The following is a 17,944-nucleotide window of genomic DNA, read 5'->3' as shown; positions in this document are numbered from 1 at the left end:
CAGGACCCAGGCATTGTGAGTGCCACTGAAAATCAGCTCGCGTGCCGCCTTCGGCACCCATGCCATAGGTTGCCTACCCCTCCTTTAACCGCTGGATGGCCCAGGGAGATCAAACTCCCCTCTCAGTCCCAGGTGGGATCCCTGTGCCGTAACCCAGAGTGCATTGGTAGTGTAGTGCTAGGGGGATGCTTACATTTCTGTGCTTGTGTGGGAGCAAATGGGACTTTGGCCTCTATGGCTGATAATCTAGTACCTTTCACAAGCACTAAACCCCCACAAATGTGTGAGGTGGGGCAGAGCTGCATTCCTTCTGTGCACAGACATGGTCATGTCACGCCCACTGCTATTAATCAGTGCGTGTACAACTGCCTGTACTTTGAATTGTTGCTTAATAAGATGAATTGTCATCTCGGGGCATATGCAAAGTAAATTCCACTTCTGCTGCTGCATAACGAAGCACTGAAACAGTGCAGGGCAAAGTGCACCGCCACTCATTCATCCAGGGACTCTTAATCGTGATGGAGCAAAGGAATGACACAACGGCTTAGGTGGAAAGCTTTTGGAAGCAAGGTGAAAGGTCATACGCCAGTAGTTTTGTTTTTATGAATGTCTGACAAACAGCACTTCGATTCTTGGAATGTTTCTGGCACACACTAACTGCTACCATTCAATCAGGTCCCTCCCCCAACAACTGGCATTGACTCAGTCTCACAATCATGCTGGAAAGAGCCTGTCTCAACAGAGACCTTGAAATAGCTGCTCTACCACTGCTGATTGCAATTCTCCCAAAGGCACTTAAAAAGTGGTGGCTTTCATGGGCTTTTTATTCTCTCTCAAAATCTGAAGATGTTTTTTCTCTGGAGCTGTTTGAACGCTTCAGATTTCCAGGATGAAGGAAAAGAAAATGCTTCAGTCATCAAGCTTTTCAAAACACCTTGTGGAGTACAGCATTTACATGTGAATCTCAAGGAGACAAGCGCGACCCCTTTGTTTATAAACTTAAACAGTCTATTTAGTGGGGCTAATAAACAAGGAGGAAGGATGATCTTACAGTTAAGGCATTGGCTTGGGACTCAGGACATCTGGGTTCCGTTCGGCATCTGCCACAAGCTCCCTGGGTGACCTTAAACAAGAAGCTAAGCCCCATTTCCCCATCGGTACAATGGAGCTGTTACTTGCTATGAGGGTGCATTCGTTAATGTTTGTGAGGAGCTCAGATACTGCAGTGATAAGTTGTGAGACATGTAAACCCTAAAATTAATGAGATTAAATGAAGAAACGCTGCATATTGGAGGAAAAACTTTCTAGATTGGTTTAGACTGTGGAAAGAGCTTCCCAGGGACAGAAGTAGGGACTCCGGCCCTGGATACTCGATGTGCAGTAAGCAGCAATCCTACACTGCCATGGCAAAGTGATTTGATTACCTACTGAAATAGGTGTTTTTGTCTCCCTGATGGAGGACGTTGACCTTCAGGCTTTTTCTGACTTTTATTTTGGGTGGGAGGGGGTTATGTTCTTGAACCAAAGCTGCTTTATCTCATTCACAGTCAGCGAGAAGCTTGGGTTGCAGCTTATGCTGTCAGTAAAGTACTTACAGAGCAGTTACAGAGTAATGGAGTGTAATCAGACTATCGGGGTCAGCAGTAAGATGTCATGGGTGAAGAGATGCAATATTCTAGGCTGTCACTTCCATAGGAGAGAGCATTTAGGGAGCAGCCAGGAACCCAAATGCATCCTTTTAAGAATCTAGAGGCATCTGTGACATAAACCCAGTGAAGTCAGAGTAGGAATAAATTGGGGCCAGAGAGAGAGGGATTGTCAGATGTTCATCCTCATGACTGTAAAAGCAGCAAAGAATCCTGTGGCACCTTATAGACTAACAGACGTTTTGGAGCATGAGCTTTCGTGGGTGAATACCCACTTCCTCAGATGCATGTCTGATACTGCAGTGATAAGTTGTGAGACATGTAAACCCTAAAATTAATGAGATTAAATGAAGAAACGCTGCATATTGGAGGAAAACCTTTCTAGATTGGTTTAGACTGTGGAAAGAGCTTCCCAGGGACAGAAGTAGGGACTCCGGGACATGCATCTGAGGAAGTGGGTATTCACCCACGAAAGCTCATGCTCCAAAACGTCTGTTAGTCTATAAGGTGCCACAGGATTCTTTGCTGCTTTTACAGATCCAGACTAACACGGCTACCCTCTGATACTTGATCCTCATGACTGTGAACGAGGGAAGTAGACCTGCCAGCCTGGATCAGACTCATGGTCCATCTAGTCCAGTATCCACCATCTTCAGAGGATGGTGCAAGAAGCCCCATCGTAGGCAGAGGTGGGGTAATTTCCTGCAATAATTCCTCCCATCCTGAGTCCTAATAGAAATTGGCTTCACTCCTAATAAATGAGGTTTCATTGCCCTTCCAAAACTCTTTCCATTAGCATTAACTGTCATTAACTCTAGTTATTCTCATTACCAGATAAATGTCCAATCCCTCTTTGAATTTTGCTAAGTTCTTTCTCTCAAAGCCATCCTTTGGCAATAAGTTCCAGGGACTTAAGTAAGGAAATTTCTTTGGTAAGGACAATCTTATGTAAGCAAAATCAGGAAGCTCAACAGTCTACATTGCAAGCTCCTGTAGCGGGCACATTTGTGCAATTGTATCTGAGCAACTTAGCCCTGATGGAATGTCTTGGGAATAACAGGAAAATGAGGGGTTCCAGGGCACAGATACTGGCGCCCAGCGTTCTGTACCCAGTCTCTCATTCCAAGCTGTAGCTGATCAGCTTGGAAATGAGCTCAGCTGAAAAGACACCACCTCCCAAGATGTAGGAGTGGTTCTGTTTGGCGAGATGATGATGGTGCTTAGGACCACTTTGCTGTGAAGCCCTTTCTCCTTGTCAATTGTTCCGACAGCGTGGAGCGATGCTGCTGCCATCTTGGAAGATAAAGAGTGTTATTGAAGGCACCAGTGTTGCAGCTTCCACCAGCTGCTCTCTGCTTCTCTAACTGCCACTGGAGAAGGTGCCAGTACCAGCAGGATGCGAGGGCAGGGCAGAGGTGAACTTTCTGCAACTGAAACACAAATAGCCCAGCTGGCTCTGAGTGCAGGAGGTTGGTGGGCACCTGCTGAGTTGGAGCCAGGCGGTGGCAGGTGCCTGCCGGGGGTTGTGTTTTGCCTGCTAAGGGGGTGGTGGTCGCAGGAGCTGGCTAAGGAGGCCGGCAGGTTTCCAAGTTCTTTCCTGCTCGGACAGCCCTTGTCTTCCCAGTGCTGCTGGAGCACTTGGCAGAGGTTGACTGAGCCTCCAGGCAGCCCAGGGTGAATGTTCTAGCAGGCCAGACCCGGGGTGGGGGACACAGGCTTGTCTAAGGAGCCAGTGCAGAGGGGGGATCGGAGCCAGCAGTCCCAGGCCTGGTTCTAACCGCGGGGAGGACGAAGCCTCCGTCTTGATCTTTTACTGTTTCTGAAAACTTCCTTGGCCGAGACTGCACAGGGTCGGAGCTGCACCAAAGCGGCAGGCGGGGCAAAGGCTCCGGCTCCGCCTCTGGGCCAGCAGCTCCACCCGGGAGCGCGCTGTGTTGACTTAGGCTGGGCACGAAAGGTCGCCCTGGGGGACGAGTCTGCGAGCTTTGCATGGAGGCCGGGGATCGTGCGCTGCGCGCTGGGTTGGAGTCGGGGCAACTGACCTGTCCGGGCGCAAGCGGGGCACATTTGTCCGCTTCCCTCTGGCCCTAGCGGGGAGCGGAATAGCCGCGGGGCCCCTTCGCGATGCAGCTGCCTGCGGTCCCGGGAGCCGTCGGCCTGTCCCTCGCCGCCTTCCCTGTGTCCTACGCGCTGAACTGCGGCGCTGCCTTGGCGCAGTAAGTACCCGGCCTGCGCTGCGCTGCGCTGCGCTGCCTGGGGCGCTCGCTGCGCGCTGTGCGCAGGCTTTGGGGCTGCGCCTCCCGGGCTTGCAGGATCGCCCCCCCGAGTCCGCTGCCTGGTGCAATCGCGGGGGAAGTCTTTGCAACAGCCCGGCGCTGGGAGCAGGAGAGTGTCCCTGTTTCTTCCCCTTAACAACCCCTTTCCTGGCGCCTGGCGTGTGCCCCTAGGGCTGGGTGCCCAGCTGTAGGACCTGTTTCTAGTCTTTCCCCCCAGACATTTGGGGGCAGTTCTCCGGCGTTGTGTTATCCAGGTCAGACCAGGTGATCCCGAGGGTCCCTTCTGGCCTTCGACTCTACCCAGCTGTGATCGCCCTGCGGTGTAAAGCCCAAAACAAAGCCTGTGCCAATCTGCCTTTATTCCAGTCCTGCCTCAGCCTGCACAGGGCCCCGCCGTGCTGGGTGCTGCATAGAGCCAGCCCCTGCCCTGATGAAGACAAGGCAGCCAAGGGAGGGAGGAAGGAAGGAAGGATCTCTGTTCGGGAACAGAAATGGGGAAACAGCATGTGTTTATCTAGTGGGATTGTGAGCTCTGGGGCCTAGTCTGTCTGTGCAGCGCCTGGCACAATGGTGCTCTGATCCCTTGGGGGCCCTGTGGGTGTTATTGTAACTCCTGTCCATAATGACAGTGGCAGGGTAGCCACTTTAGACAACCCTTGCTCACATCTTCCCCATCACTGGTATTTTGGGGGTTACCTTTTAAGGCCAGGCACAGACTGTTCTCTGCCTCTTGCAATACTGGAGCATGACTACTTTAAATATACCCAGCAGGGGCGGCTATAGACATTTTGCCACCCCAAGCACGGAGGGTCCAATGAAGCCACAGGACTTGCAGGAGGTCCACTGAAGCTGCGGGACCAGCAGACCCTCCGCAGGCTTGCCGCCGAAGGCACCCTGCCTGCCACCCTAGCAGCGACTGACAGAGTGCCCCCCATGGCTTGCCACCCCAGGCATGCGTTTGGAGCGCTGGTGCCTGGAGCCGCCCCTGATAACCAGAGACTAGTCTACACCCCGGGTTTTTAGCCTGAACGCCACTCGTCTGTATGCGCTGGGGCCGGGGGACCCTCAGCCTTGCTTAACTCAGGCTGTCCTCTACCATCGCGGAGTCCGTGGGCGGCAGATGAGCTCCCTGGCTGATGGGTGATACTTTTGGAGTGGAAGCTGTTAACGTCCCCTGTTGAAGGCCAGAATTCGCAGTGGCTTTCCCTTTTTTTGCCTCAGGGTTAAAGGCTTTAGTGGAAAATGCCTTAATATTTTCAGCTTTATAGCTCACAAAGCAAAAGTAGTAGCTGGGCTGGTCCTGTAGCTCTTACAACTAATGAAATTGCTTCTTGGGAGAGGAGAAGAGAGCTCAGGATGGATTTGCCTGCAACTTACCCTCTGTCCTAGCACAAATTTGCAGTATCTATCCCCTCATTATAGATTCACTTTCTAATTGGTTTGCATGGTCTCTGATAATAGCGCAGCAGCTAATGGCCATCCATATTCAGATGTGACGGCAGCGCCGGGCCTGAGGAGGGAGATGGGAATCTTAATGATTTCTACTGAAATGACATTTCAGAATAAACCCAGGGTGTGGTGCCTGCCTTGGCATTTTGCCCATTGTAACAGTGGCCTGGATGGTTGGAAGACGGGCCCCTATCTTTGTATTTGTGCAGGAGACTTCTCAAAGCAGCTCCTGCTGTGATGCAGGGTCTGAATTTCAGTAGGAGACAGTGCCTGTCATTTCCCTCCATGCTCAGTTATGTCAGACCTTGGGCAAGTCATTTCCCTTCTTTGTGCCTCAGTCTCCCCTGCCACCCTTTGCCCTGTCTACATAGATTGTAGGCTCCTTGGGGAAGGAACCATCCCTCATGTGTCTCTGCAGTGCCCTGATCTTGGCTAGGGCTTCTAGGTGCTACCATAGTATAAATAATCGACATGTACCTATGGTTCCCTCTCTACTCCTGTTTTCCTCTCCTGAGTGATGGAATCGCCTCGTATTCATCGCAAAGCCCCTTGTCACCGAGCAGAGCTCTGTCCTGCTCCCACGGGAGCAAAGGGTTCACCTGGCTCCGAGAAGAGCAAAGCTGGACGGGTTGATGGGAGTTGCAGCACTGTAAACCTCTGCTTGTTCCTAGCACCCTGTATGTCGGGGGTATTTCCCCACCCAAGATCCCGCCCAACTCCAGAAAGTCAGCAGATAGGCAGGACTCCCTCTGACTGCAGGGGATGCTGGATCAGGCCCTTCCTGTGAGTGTTTGAACGCAGTGCGCCTGGCTGTGGTCTGGTGGGAGCTGCCCTGCTGCCTGGATGCTGCTGTGTGCTCTGCGTAGCCTGAGGGCTCGGCGCATAGGCTGGTTGTACTTTGAACCCTGCTGCATCCAGTGGCTGCTGTTGGCAAAACCCCTCCTGCCCCCACCTTCCAAAAGCAAAACCCCAGGCAGCAGGAGGATCCTTTGCTCTGCTAGAGTCCCCTCCCTCTAGCCAAGGAGGCAGCTACACAGGGTCCCAGCTGGGAGCTATCGCCCAGTGGGTTTGCCCAAGGGATCCTAGCCAGACAGTTGTACTTTACGGGACTCCAGGCGCCACTGGAGCCCCAAGAGCTGAGGCCTCACCTTGGTTCCTGCTCTTGGGGATGGGTTGGTGCAGAGGAGGGCTCTAAGACACCCCTGGAGTCCCCACCTCCTGGGGCTCTGCCTGGCTCCTGATGTGAGTTAGAGCAGCCTCAGGGAAGGGTCGAATCTCCCTAGGGGGAGCTGTTCTCTTCCAGGTGCCCTTAGACCCCGGGCCAAGGGCAGTAGCCAGGGAATGAGCCCTTCTGCATTTGCCTTACTAGTCCCATTCATCCAGCAAAGCCTTTTCCCTGCTTCGGTGCCTTTGTGTGTTATGGGGTGAGACCATCCCCTCTCTGCTCCGCAGGTGCCCATGCTGCCTGGTTTGTAATGCAACGCAGAGCTCTGGGGAGGAGGCAGCTTGGTTAGGACTCGGGGTCTAAAACGCGTTGCCATGGGATTGCCGATTGCTGTCCCCATCCCTCCTGCTCCCGGAAAGCTGGGAGGCCTCCTTCCAGCCTGAGCTGATTTGGGGGAGCCCAGGGCTTTGCTGGAATCCTGACATGGTGTCTGTCCTTAGAGGGTGTCACGGAGTCCCCGGGCGATGCTCTGGAACTGCTCCCCACAAAGCCAGGCAGGACTCTGGGGAGCCTCCTCTCCCTTGGAGCAGACTGTCTCCAGGGCAAGAAGTTCCCACGTCTTCACCTCCTGGGTCTCTCCTTGGAGCATTCAGCATCCTCTGCCCCTCCGGGCGCTTCCCACAGCGAGTTTGCCCAGGCGGGGTCCTGGGGAAGCCACAGGGTCCTGCACCCCCACTTTGCAGTCAGACGTGACTCTCAGCCAGCTAGTAAAACAGAGGTTTATTCGATGGCAGGAACAAGGTCTAAAACAGAGCTTGTAGGTACAGCGAACCGGACCCCTCGGCCAGGTCCATTCTGGGGGGTAGTGAGCCAGACCCCCACGTCTGCACTTCACTCCTCTTCCCCAGCCAGCTCCAGACTAACAACTCCCCCCAGCCCCTCCTCTCTGCTCAGTCCCTTTCCCGGACCAGGAGGTCACCTGATCCCTTTGTCTCCAACACCTTCAGCTGGCACCTTTGCAGAGGAGGGGCCCAGGCACCAACACAGTATTCAGAGAAAACATTAAGAACATTCCCAGTTCGTCACAGAGGGCCTCACGGCAGCCCGAGCACGCGTCTGCTGAGCTGTCCCTGCTGGTGCTGCTGTTCCTACACTTCCCCAGCCGTTCACTGAAACCCTTCGAATGCGGCAACTCTTCACCTGTGACCTATTGCCCCCAATGTCAGCTCGGCAACCGGGGGGCTGCTAGACACAAAGTGCCAGGGCATTAATGAGCTCCCTAGGTGCCCTTGCCTGGGCGAGGCGGGTGAAACCTGCTAGCGTGCGGGAAGCAGCATGCAGATCGCAGGGCTTGTGGTGCTGAGAGCCTGGGGAGTCAGTCTGCTGTTTGAACTGGGTCTGCCGGGTGCTGGTGTTTCTTTCTCTGGCAATGTGCTGTATAATGAAAGGGGAAGGGGGTGTGAACCCAGGATGGTGGCTTGTTCCTGGCGCTGACAATTCCTGCCTCTGGTTTAAAATACTGAAGATTCAAATCCAGGCTAAGGTTAAAATATCCCTGCTGATGTTCTAGCTGTTTGGGATCAAATCCTCAGCTGGTGTAAAGTAGCATTGCTGCACTGAAGTCAGTGGGGCTGCCCTGATTTACATCAGCTGACCCGCCAGGCCTACTGTAAATGAGCTGTGATGGGGGAACGGGGGCACTGGGGGGCTAAGATTGTCAAATCAGACTGATCCCAGCATGTTAAAGGGGCCAGCTGGTCAGACTGTGCTGGGCACCGAGCCTCTGGAACGCAGGCCCCTTTCAGGTGTCTCAAGTTGGGTGCCCAAAATTGCTCACCAGATCTTGTGCCTGTGCCTGGACGAGCCCCCCCAAAGTGCCATCTGCTAAGCCACAGGGGTGCAGGGCTCAGATTCTGCCGACTGTCATGGGTACAAATCTAGAGTAATCCCTCGGAATTCAGCAGGAGTAGGTGAGATCAGAAGCCAGACTGTGGCCTCTTTCCCACTTGGCCAACAGGATCATTGGGAAACTGAGGCACGGGGGAGGAAAGCCTGGCCCCACTGAACTCAATGGCAAATCTCCCACTGACTCCATCCACGGTCTTCAGTCTCCTCTGTGGATGGACTCCGTGCCCTGAGCGCGGTGGTAAGGGGGGATGGGGCAGTTAATCAGGCCAGAGGCTGGGCAGGGGGGTTGCCCAGCCCTCAGCAACCCCTTGCATCACGCTGCAAGAGTCTGACCTGTCCCTTGCTGGGATGTATTGCAGCCCAGTGGCTATCGCGATGATGGGGGTGCTGGTGTTGCTGATTCTGTTCTGCATGGCATATCTCCTGGGCGAATGGAGCCAATCCCAGGATCCCCTCTTCTACGGTGAGTCTCGGCAGGGGGGCCCTGCTTAGTGACCCCCTCCTATCTCCTGTTTCACCTACCTGGGCAAGAGAGGCAGCAAGCCAATGTGGTTGGAAGAGCCTTGTGTCTCTGTAGGCGGCAGGTGGGTGGGCGAGGTTCAGGGAAATTGAAGCTGCATCAGGGCAGGTGCCACTGGATCTGGATGATGCAGAGGATGCTCAGTGGCATTGGAGAACCCAAGCCAGGCCCAGATCTTGCCCTGGCTGCCAGTGTCCAGAAGCTGTTCCCATGTGACGGCTGTCAGGCAGCCTGTGTGCGGGGAGGGCCCAGGCGAAAGGTGCCCGCCTGGCAAAAACCTCACATCAGCTGGCACACACTGGCCCCAGCCTGCGCAGGGAGCGGCGAGAGGCTGTGGGGGCACTGCAGCAGGGGAGAGAGGTTGGACGGGGTCTCCATTGCCAAAGCAGCAACGAATGAGCCAGTCTCCCACCGAAGGGCGTCGAGGGCAGTTCCAGGGCTGAGCCCACAAGCAGGATGGACTCAGCCAGAGACCTTGTGCCTGCCCCACCTGGCTTGTGCCCCTTATGCTCTGGGGAGCGAAGAATTCCCCAGCTGACAGGCGAGGCTGGGACCTGTCACTGCAATTGCAGGTCCCCTCTGAGCTGGGGAGAGGCCTGTGTTTGGGGGGCCCAGGGCAGCCCCGGGGCCCCCTACAGAGGTGAGCCTGCCTCCCTCTCTCCCCGTCTGCAGTGTTCACAGTGTTCTCCTTCACCTCCGTCATCGACCTGATCATCTCACTGGAGGAGGATGGCTACATCAGCGGCTTCATGGAGTTCTACCTGAAGGAGGTACTGCCCTGGCTGCCGTCACCTGCTCAGGGTTCCCAGTGGGATGCCCGCCTGCGAGGCTAGAACATCACGTTGTCCTGGCCAGAGCCCATGGCGTCCCATCCCTGCTCCCTTACAAACACCATGGGCCTGATGCCCTGCGGGCAGGCACTTCCCCCGGTGCAAAGGGGATTTTCATTGGCACAGGTCTAAGCAACCGCGCTGGAGAGCTGAGCCCTTGTTCCTTCAAATGAGCTGTGTGTGGCACAGCTCCATCTCCTAAGCCACCCGCAGTTCCCCATGCCCGGCAGGGAGCGGGGAGGCACACTGGCCCCTGGGTAGAGCAACCAGATGGGGGCCAGCACATGTGGGCTTTGGGCTGAGCGGGTCCATCTCAGGAGCCTGCGTCGTCATGCCCAGCTGGGGAAGTGACTTGATGCCTCTCTGGTGGGCAGGGCGAGCCGTACCTACGCACAGCTTACGGCATCATGATCTGTTACTGGGACGGCATCGTGCACTACGTGCTCTACCTTGCCATGATCATGGCCATCACACAAAGGTCAGAGGGGACCGGGGCTGCAGCCGACTGGGATTTCCTGTTCAATCACTGGGCTTCTCACCTGCAGGGCATTGCATGACTGATTCCAAGCGGTGGATGGAGGGGAGTGGGGGTTGCTTTTTGCTGGAACAGTCTGGGGAGGGGGCCAAGTGGAGGTGCTAGGGAAACCATAGTCAGCCATCCAGTAGTATTTTGCACAAGGTCCCAGCCAGGACTGGAAGCCACAGGGATCTCCTGCGTGGGCCTGTTCTTGGGGGACCTCCTGGCCATGGGCACGGAGACCCGGGCTGAGTAACCAACCTGAACTCCAGCCCTCTTGGCATCTGATGCTAGGGCAGGAACAGTGGGGAGCTCCGCGGAGTCAGTACAGGGCAGCAGCCCAGGTCCTCCCAGGGTGAGTGAGTGAGTCTTTGGGCATGGATGTGCCCTGCCCAGCTGGTAGCAGCCTGTGAGCAATGGGCAGCGGCTGGAGCCAATGTGAGGAAGAATTCCTGGGCTGGTGAGGGGCTGGAGCCAGGGCACTCTGGGTGGTGGGAAGCCAGGCAGGGTAGCAATCTCCTTCCGGTGCTGGTATGCTGCTAGGGAGGAGCGGCTGTTGGAGGGGAGGCTGCTCTGGGGTGGCGGAGTGCCCATCTGAACCCACATGGTGTGACGTGGCAGGGCTGACCCCACCTTGCCACTAACCCAGGAGAGCAGGCGAGGGGAAGAAACCTATGAATGCAGCAGGGGTTGAGTGATGGGGTAAGGTGGGAAAGGCTGATCTGAGCTCCAAGAGGGTGTTGAATTTCCACTGTCTCCCCAGGAAGAACTACAGGACCCTGGGTCTCTACTGGCTGGGCTCCCTGATGATGAGCATTGTTGTCTTCCTGCCTGGGAACATGTTAGGTAAGGGGTGACAAGCCATGGGGAGCTACCCTCTGCTCTGAGCTCTGGTCTCATGGGGGTCGGTCTGTGCCCTTCCCACGTTGCCCGTGCTCTGCTCTGCCTCTGCAGGGACACACCCAGAGCCGCGGATTCAAGTCCTGTGTGCATCACTAAAACTGGCCCTGACGGGCCCCCTTGGTGGGAGTGAAGCCGGGGTGTGTGTGGGGCAGGAACCCCCTTCTCCCATCCTGTCAGGGTGGAATGTTACAGGGGGGATGTGGGAGGAGTGGGGCGTTGCTATGCGCTCTGCATGGGGTTAACCAAAGGCACCGGTCTCTAAGGCTGGTCTTGCTGCATGCACATATGGGGACTCTTCTCTCTTAGGGAAGTACAGCTCCGAGATCCGCCCCTCCTTCCTGCTCAATGTGCCCTACATCCTGATCCCAATCTGGGCTGGAATGAGACTCTTCAGCCAGCCAAAATCCCTTCCCTGCTGCACTGCTGAGAAGGTAGGCGGGTCGGAGGCTGAGGATCCCCAGCTGGGGTAGGTGACCTGCGAGAGGCAGATGTTGGTGTCTGGTCAGGGGGTGCCCTGGGCCTGTGCAGAGCCAACCGCCCTGCCTGTGGCTAGAGAGTCTGCAGGCGACGTCTTCCATTGGGGCCGGGACACAGAGCTCCCGGCCCCTTGGGATCATTACAGAGCATTGGGGTGCTGTTCCCAGAGCCGAGTACCCCCTCTCCACCACTGGCCTCCATCTGAGCTAAGGGCTTGGCTAGGGTTCAAGCCACTGATGGTTTTTTCCCATATTCCAGCTCTGTATTTTACACCGTTGTTTGGGAAAAAAACCCTTTTGGAGGCTGGGGGTTGGTGAGCAAACCCAGCAGGAATTGCCCCATATCCCTTACCCATCCCTCAGCACATGCACAGCTGGCACCCTTTTGCCAGGCTGGCAGGATGGCAAAATGCAGTTGTTTTTGGTGCCGGGTACAAACTAGGGTGGGGAGTAATAGGTATATAAGAAAAAGCCCCAAATATCGAGATTGTGCCTAGAGTAAAATGAACAGGAGTCCTTGTGGCACCTTAGAGATGAACACATTTATTTGGGCATAAGCTTTCGTGGGCTAAAACCCACTTCATCCGATGCCTGGAGTGGAAAATACTGTAGGTCCATCTGGTCACCTCCTAGTGCAAACTCTCCACCTGTGACTGTGTCTGTGCGCTGCTGCCCCCTGCTGGTTGGTGTATGTCTCACCTGCTCAGGCTTGTCCGCTCGCTGAGCAGAGATGCTGCTTTGGCACCATTAGGCCTGGGGGCGTTTTCCAGAGCCTGTTGTGCCAGGCACTGCACAGACATGATGAGAGACAGGCCCTGCTCCAAGTTGAGTAGACAAGACGGGCCCGGATCACTGAACTGAACCCAGGTCTCCTGCCTCCCATTCCGGTCCTGTCCTCTAGCCCAGCGTTTCTCAACTGTTTTGATACCAGGGACTGGCTTGCTGCCATCCTAAACTGTGTCCGGGAGACCTCAGGGACTGGCGCCGGTCCACAGACCGGTCGTTGAGAAACACGGCAGGAGTTGTAGGTGTGAGTCCATTGCAGCATGAACAGGAGAAGGGCCCTGGGCACGTCTGATTGCCCTGCCTAGGGACGGCACAGATCCCTTTGTCCTTAACCCACTGGGCTCGGTGTGGGGAAACCTCCCCCCTTTTATTCTTTTAAGGGACTTTAATTTAAAAATGGTGTTTGCATCTGAGTGGGGGATGAACGTAGCCCCGTCCATCCTCACCCCCCCCTTGCCGCGGAGCTGGGCCTCTCTTGAATCGTAAGCGGAGCAGCCCTGGCAGGAGGTTCCCGCCGCTCGCTGCCCATTTGAAAGCGGATTGTGCTGAGGCTGGGAATGGATCCACCCTTCAAAGGGAGGAGATGCTGCCTGCCGCTGGGGCTGCTGGCTCGGGATTGAGGTTTCTGAGGACTTGTTCAAGTTTCCCACGTAAAGGGCCAGCGTCCCAGTCCCTGACACCCACAGCGGCTGCTCATTTTCAGGTTGTGGCAGAGCAGCAGAGGAGTCTGTATCAGCGGCCCCTGGACTTGGGTTTGATCCTGTTCCTGATGGTGGCTGCGACGTTCACATTCTTCAGAGGGCTGGTAAGGGCTGGCCGGTTGGTGACTCCGCCAGAGGGTTGGGCCGGAGGGGGGGGGGGGGGCGTCGATGTGCAGGAGGTCAGACTAGATGAACATGATGGTCCCTTCTGGCCTTAAAAGTCTGAGTCAGTGGGGCATGTGGGAGGGGCAGGGGCAGAGGCCAGATCTCCCATGCACTCTGCTTATCTCATAGGGGCAGCTGGGCATGGGGTTGATGGGGGGATGAGGAGTGGCTATGGGCTGTCAGATCTGGCTGTCCCATGCTTTCCCTATCTCCTGGGGGCCACTGGGTGAGGGGTCAGGGGCGGGAGGATCAGAGCTGGCTTTCTCATGCACTCTGCTTGTGTCTCCAGGTGGTCCTGGACTGTCCATCCGATTCCTGCTTCAACTACATTTACCAGTACGAGCCATACCTGCGCGACCCCGTTGCCTACCCCAAAGTGCAGGTAAGTGCAGAGCCTGCTGTGGTCGTGCCGCTCTCGGTGCAGGTCCTTGGAGGCTGCCGGACAAAGGGTGGGAGAATGGCGGGATTGGTCTCCCCATCGTCCAGGCAGGGAATTCAGGCCCAGAGAGATTCAGGGGGAGGCTGGAGTGTATAGACTCATGCACCTAAATCCCTTAGGAGAGGGTGCTGCTTATTCATTTATTTTAACTGCCTGGGAACATTGTGGTTGCTTGTAGGAGACTCTGGGGGCCAGAGATCTGGAGCATCCCGCTGGGCACTCCTGCAGGCCCAGGGCAGTTTTGCATCCAGGGTTCTGGTCCAGCCCCACCTCTGTTCTTGGACTCGCTTCCTTATTTCTCCCAGTCCCTGCCCTGTGCTCACAGTTTGCCCTGGCAGTGCCCTGCTCAGGCTCGTGCTGACCTCTCTCCCTTCGCTCCCAGATGCTGGTCTACATGTTTTATGTCCTCCCGTTCTTCTGCCTTGGTATTTATGGGCTCCTGCGGCCTGGCTGCACGTGGCTGCCTGACTGGGCCCTGGTGTTTGCTGGAGCCATAGCACAGGTAACGAGGGGCCGGGGCTGGGATTTCCCTGGGGCACAGCAGACCCTGGGCCTGTTGTTAGGTGTATTGCAGTAGAGACCGCGGATGAGAACAGGGCCCCGTTCTGCTGGAGCTTCATCGACGGAGAGTGAGAGACAGTCCCTGCCCCCAGGTGCTCACAGTTTAGGGAGAGATGGGAGACAGTGGGGGGGGGGGGTGACTGGGCCAAGGCCACCCAGCCAGTCTGCAGCAGAGCTAGGAATAAAACCCAGGTGTCCTGATGGTTTTTTTTTCTTTAACTCAGTCCGATGTAAAGCAAGGGGAGGGGCAAGGAGAGGGCTCAGCCCCTGGCCACTGGGGTCCCACAGAGACTGGGAACCCAGGCTCTCCTCACTGCGAAGCCACACTGGCTCCCGCTCTGGAGTCGGGGGGAGGAGATTAAAATGAGGCTTATCCCTCTTATTTTGTTCATAGTTGCAGGGACGTTTGACTCCTGCCTGGGGTTCTGCGCTGTTCTTGTGTGCGGGTCTCCCTATGGATGTGGGAGGGGATAGACCCAGGGACACGATGATCTGGAACCACAGCCTGCCCCTGTTTACACCTGGAAATTGCTCTCTGCTCAAAGCACAGCAGGAGTTTGCTCTGAAAGTTACCATTCCCCCCTCTCCCTGGAGTTCCACTCAGCCCCTCTTCGGAGATGTGGCGAGAAGCCACTGAGATGGATTTGCAGACCCAGCTCTCAGTGCCAGATCTTTCCTCGAGCCAGTGTCTCACGGGAGGCCTAGGTTTTAGGCCACGGTCCCAGCAGCCTTTACACACCTCCCCTGGGCTGGCACAGGGCTCTGAACTGCAGGCAGCAGCTGCCACTGCATTGAGCCGCTTAGCTAGCCACGCTCCGTGGTTCAGCGAGAGAATGCGCCGAGCTGTCTCTGTAGGTGGGAGCCACGGGCAGTGCAGGGCGACTGCATCGCAGAGCCAGCGCATCAAAGGGCCAGCGTGTCACGAGGCCAGTGCCCCTGCATGGACAAGTGTGTTCTGACCTCTCACAATTCCCCTGTCCCTGGGTTTGCATGTGGAGCAGTTTCTATGGCAACGAGCAGAGCCTGATAATTACTCTCTCAACGGATGTTAATGGCGGACGTGGATTAGTTTCACAGAAATAGACTGGAGCCAGCGCCCCGTGTAGCTATCACTAGGGTATGGGGGAGCACGCAGCCCTGCTATCAGCATGGGCACGGCTGCCCCAGTGTAGGCTCGGGGCCGGCTAGCCCAAACCCCTTGGCCCCACAGGGACCAGTGCTGGATTTGTCAGGGGACAAACCCCATTGTGTGCCTGGCTGTGTACCATTATTTCCCAAGGCAATTCCTTCCTGACCTCAGCTGCTGATGCACTTATACGCCCTGGAGCGTGAAGATGGCACTTACCCTCTTTAATCCCTAGCTCTTGGCCCTGCTGGATTTATGCAGAACAGGGTTTAACCCTCTTGTGACACTTGGGCTGCGGGGAAGGGGAACGGGCCAGGCCTTGAAAGGAGATCAGCCCTCAGCAACCCCTGTGGCTCTAAGTGGAGAATCTGCCCCTGCCCCCATTGTTCGCAGTGGAGCTGCCAGGTGTGGAGCAGCGTGAGAAGCCGCCCCTGTTTAGGCGGGTTGCTGGGGCTGAGGTGGGAGCATCTGGCCCTTGCAGTCTTGCGGACCTGAGTTCTGCTGGCGATTTCTCCATGGTGCGATAGAATCGAAGGTGCTTTCCCTTCAGCCGTCCTCTCGAACCTGGGGCCTGCACACAAGGCTGGGAGCCAGCACTGTCCGCTGGCGCCCGCTGACTGCTCCTTAGCCAAGTCACTTCCCCTCTGTGGGGCTGGGGCCCCATCAGCCAGGGCTTCCCACTCACTGCAGAGGGAGGGGCTGGTGGGGGGGCTCACGGGGCAGGAGGCGTGGGCAGCATCTCTCGTCACCCTGCCCTTCTTGTGCATTTCAGGCCCAGTTCTCCCACGTGGGTTCCTCCTTGCACCACCACACCCCCTATCCCTACCGCACCCCAGAGGAGGTCTGGTGGGTCTTCCTTCTCACCAACGTCCTCTACGCGCTAGGCCCGCACCTCCTCGCCTACCGCTGCCTCCACAGCCCCGGCTTCTTCCAGCCGGCTGCTCCCACCGGCCAGGACGGGATCAAGAAGCATCAGTGAGGAGAGAGCCTGGCTCCTGCCTCCAGTGCCAGGACATCGCAAGGCGGAGCTGCTACCTGCCACCACCACACACGCACCACGGGCCCCAATCTGCTCAGCCTGGCTGGAGGCAGCGGGATGGCGAAATCTCCGTCCCTGCTGGGTTAGCAGCCGGGCCATGCGGCTCCAGGGGACAAGCTGCTGAGGGGAAAGAGGATCCCTGCCTTGGGGGAGTTTCACAGCAGGCGTTCAGGGATTTTGTGCATGGTAGGGTCTTGTTCCTCCTCTTTGGCCCTGGGCTCCCGCCCCATGGAGCTCTGAGGCTCTTCTCAAGGCCTGACTGGCACTTCAGCCTCTCAGCAGCACTCCTCACCCCACCAGAGGGGAGCGCTATGGAGTGAGGGTGTGTGTCTCCCTCCCCTCCCCAGCACCAGCCACCAGGCCCTGGGGTGCAGAGTGGTTGCTTCCCCCTGCCTCCCTGTTGACCTTTGCCTTGGAGTCCTTAATGGTGTTGGCACCCTCGTGCCCTTCGGCAGGGACGTCCCTTGGGGTCAGCACTGCCCCGGCACCAGGGGAAAGGTAATGGAGGCAGAGGTGCCTTGGGGCTGTGCTGGCTGCTGTGACCCTGGTGGTGTTTAGGGGGTTGGCTCTGGAGTGGCTGGTGGTGTTCTGGCTTGGGGGGACCTGTCTCCCGGCCCAAAGCCAGCTCCCACTCGGCACCCTGCAAGCTGCGTCTCCCTAAGGATTGCTGCTCACAATGGCCTCTTGTTCTGCAGACATGTCGGGGGGTGAGTGGGGAGGAGGCTTTGTTCCCTAGCCATGCTGCAGTGCGTAAAGGAGAGGGGTGCCAGAGACCCTCCATAGCAGATGGTTTACAGAATAAAATCAGTTTGTGCTGTGATTTTTTAACCCTGCTGTGGCTGGATAGTTTTTCAGGTGCTCACAGTCCCTGCTTCGGAACGTGGATCGATTTCCTGAACTGTGCTGTGTGGTTCTGAGAACGGTGCTCACAGAGAAGTCCCCCGTTCTCCCGCCCCCGAGCCCTATGGTCTCCAGCCCCCAATGGGATGTTAGGGCCTCTCAATGGCCCTGAGCTCCAGTGCGTGGTTTGCTACGGAATAGGGCCCCCCTGCTTTCCACAGTGGCCACTGGCGGGGCCTGGCTGAGCGCCTGCCCCCCAGCTGCAGCCAGGAGCAGTGGAGGCTTGGCCTCCCTAAGGAGCAGGTGCTGGTGTCTCATGTTGGGCCTGCACAGCTCCAAATCAATGAGCCCTTGTGGGATGGTGCCTGGCCAGGGGCGGGAGAAATCAGGCCCTTTGCTCACTTTATCTCTTCACAGCCTCCCTGGGGCTGCAGTGTATGGGAGGGGGCTCGGTTGTGGGGGGCAGGGCTGGGTCTGTCTATTTCTCCCCGCCCCCAGGCAGTGTCAGGACGAGGGGATGGGAAGGAGATTCTTGACCCAAACCTGAGGGTTCCAGCCCAGGATGCAGAATGGAGGATGATGTCCCACATGCCTACT

General features: G+C 56.7%; 1 protein-coding gene across 2 annotated transcripts; it reads left to right on the top strand.

The window, feature by feature from the left end:
* The first annotated feature begins 3,686 nt into the window (after positions 1-3,686).
* On the top strand, positions 3,687-17,335 carry TM6SF2 (transmembrane 6 superfamily member 2). Of its 2 annotated transcripts, none has more exons than XM_030540501.1 (10): positions 3,687-3,862; positions 8,804-8,907; positions 9,637-9,734; positions 10,169-10,272; positions 11,075-11,157; positions 11,521-11,645; positions 13,180-13,281; positions 13,632-13,724; positions 14,164-14,283; positions 16,241-17,335. In XM_030540501.1, the coding sequence occupies exons 1-10, from the start codon at positions 3,771-3,773 to the stop codon at positions 16,445-16,447; spliced, it is 1,128 nt and encodes a 375-aa protein (XP_030396361.1). In that variant the 5' UTR covers positions 3,687-3,770; the 3' UTR covers positions 16,448-17,335. The 2 variants fall into 2 exon arrangements, with proteins under 2 accessions (XP_030396361.1, XP_030396360.1); XM_030540500.1 differs by lacking the exon at positions 3,687-3,862 and adding an exon at positions 6,049-6,154.
* The last annotated feature ends 609 nt before the right edge of the window (positions 17,336-17,944 follow it).

The sequence above is a fragment of the Gopherus evgoodei genome, chromosome 22 (assembly GCF_007399415.2).
Source record: "Gopherus evgoodei ecotype Sinaloan lineage chromosome 22, rGopEvg1_v1.p, whole genome shotgun sequence".
NCBI lineage: Eukaryota > Metazoa > Chordata > Testudines > Testudinidae > Gopherus > Gopherus evgoodei.
Note: the sequence above shows the minus strand (reverse complement) of the source record. Positions and strands in the feature narration are given on the sequence as shown.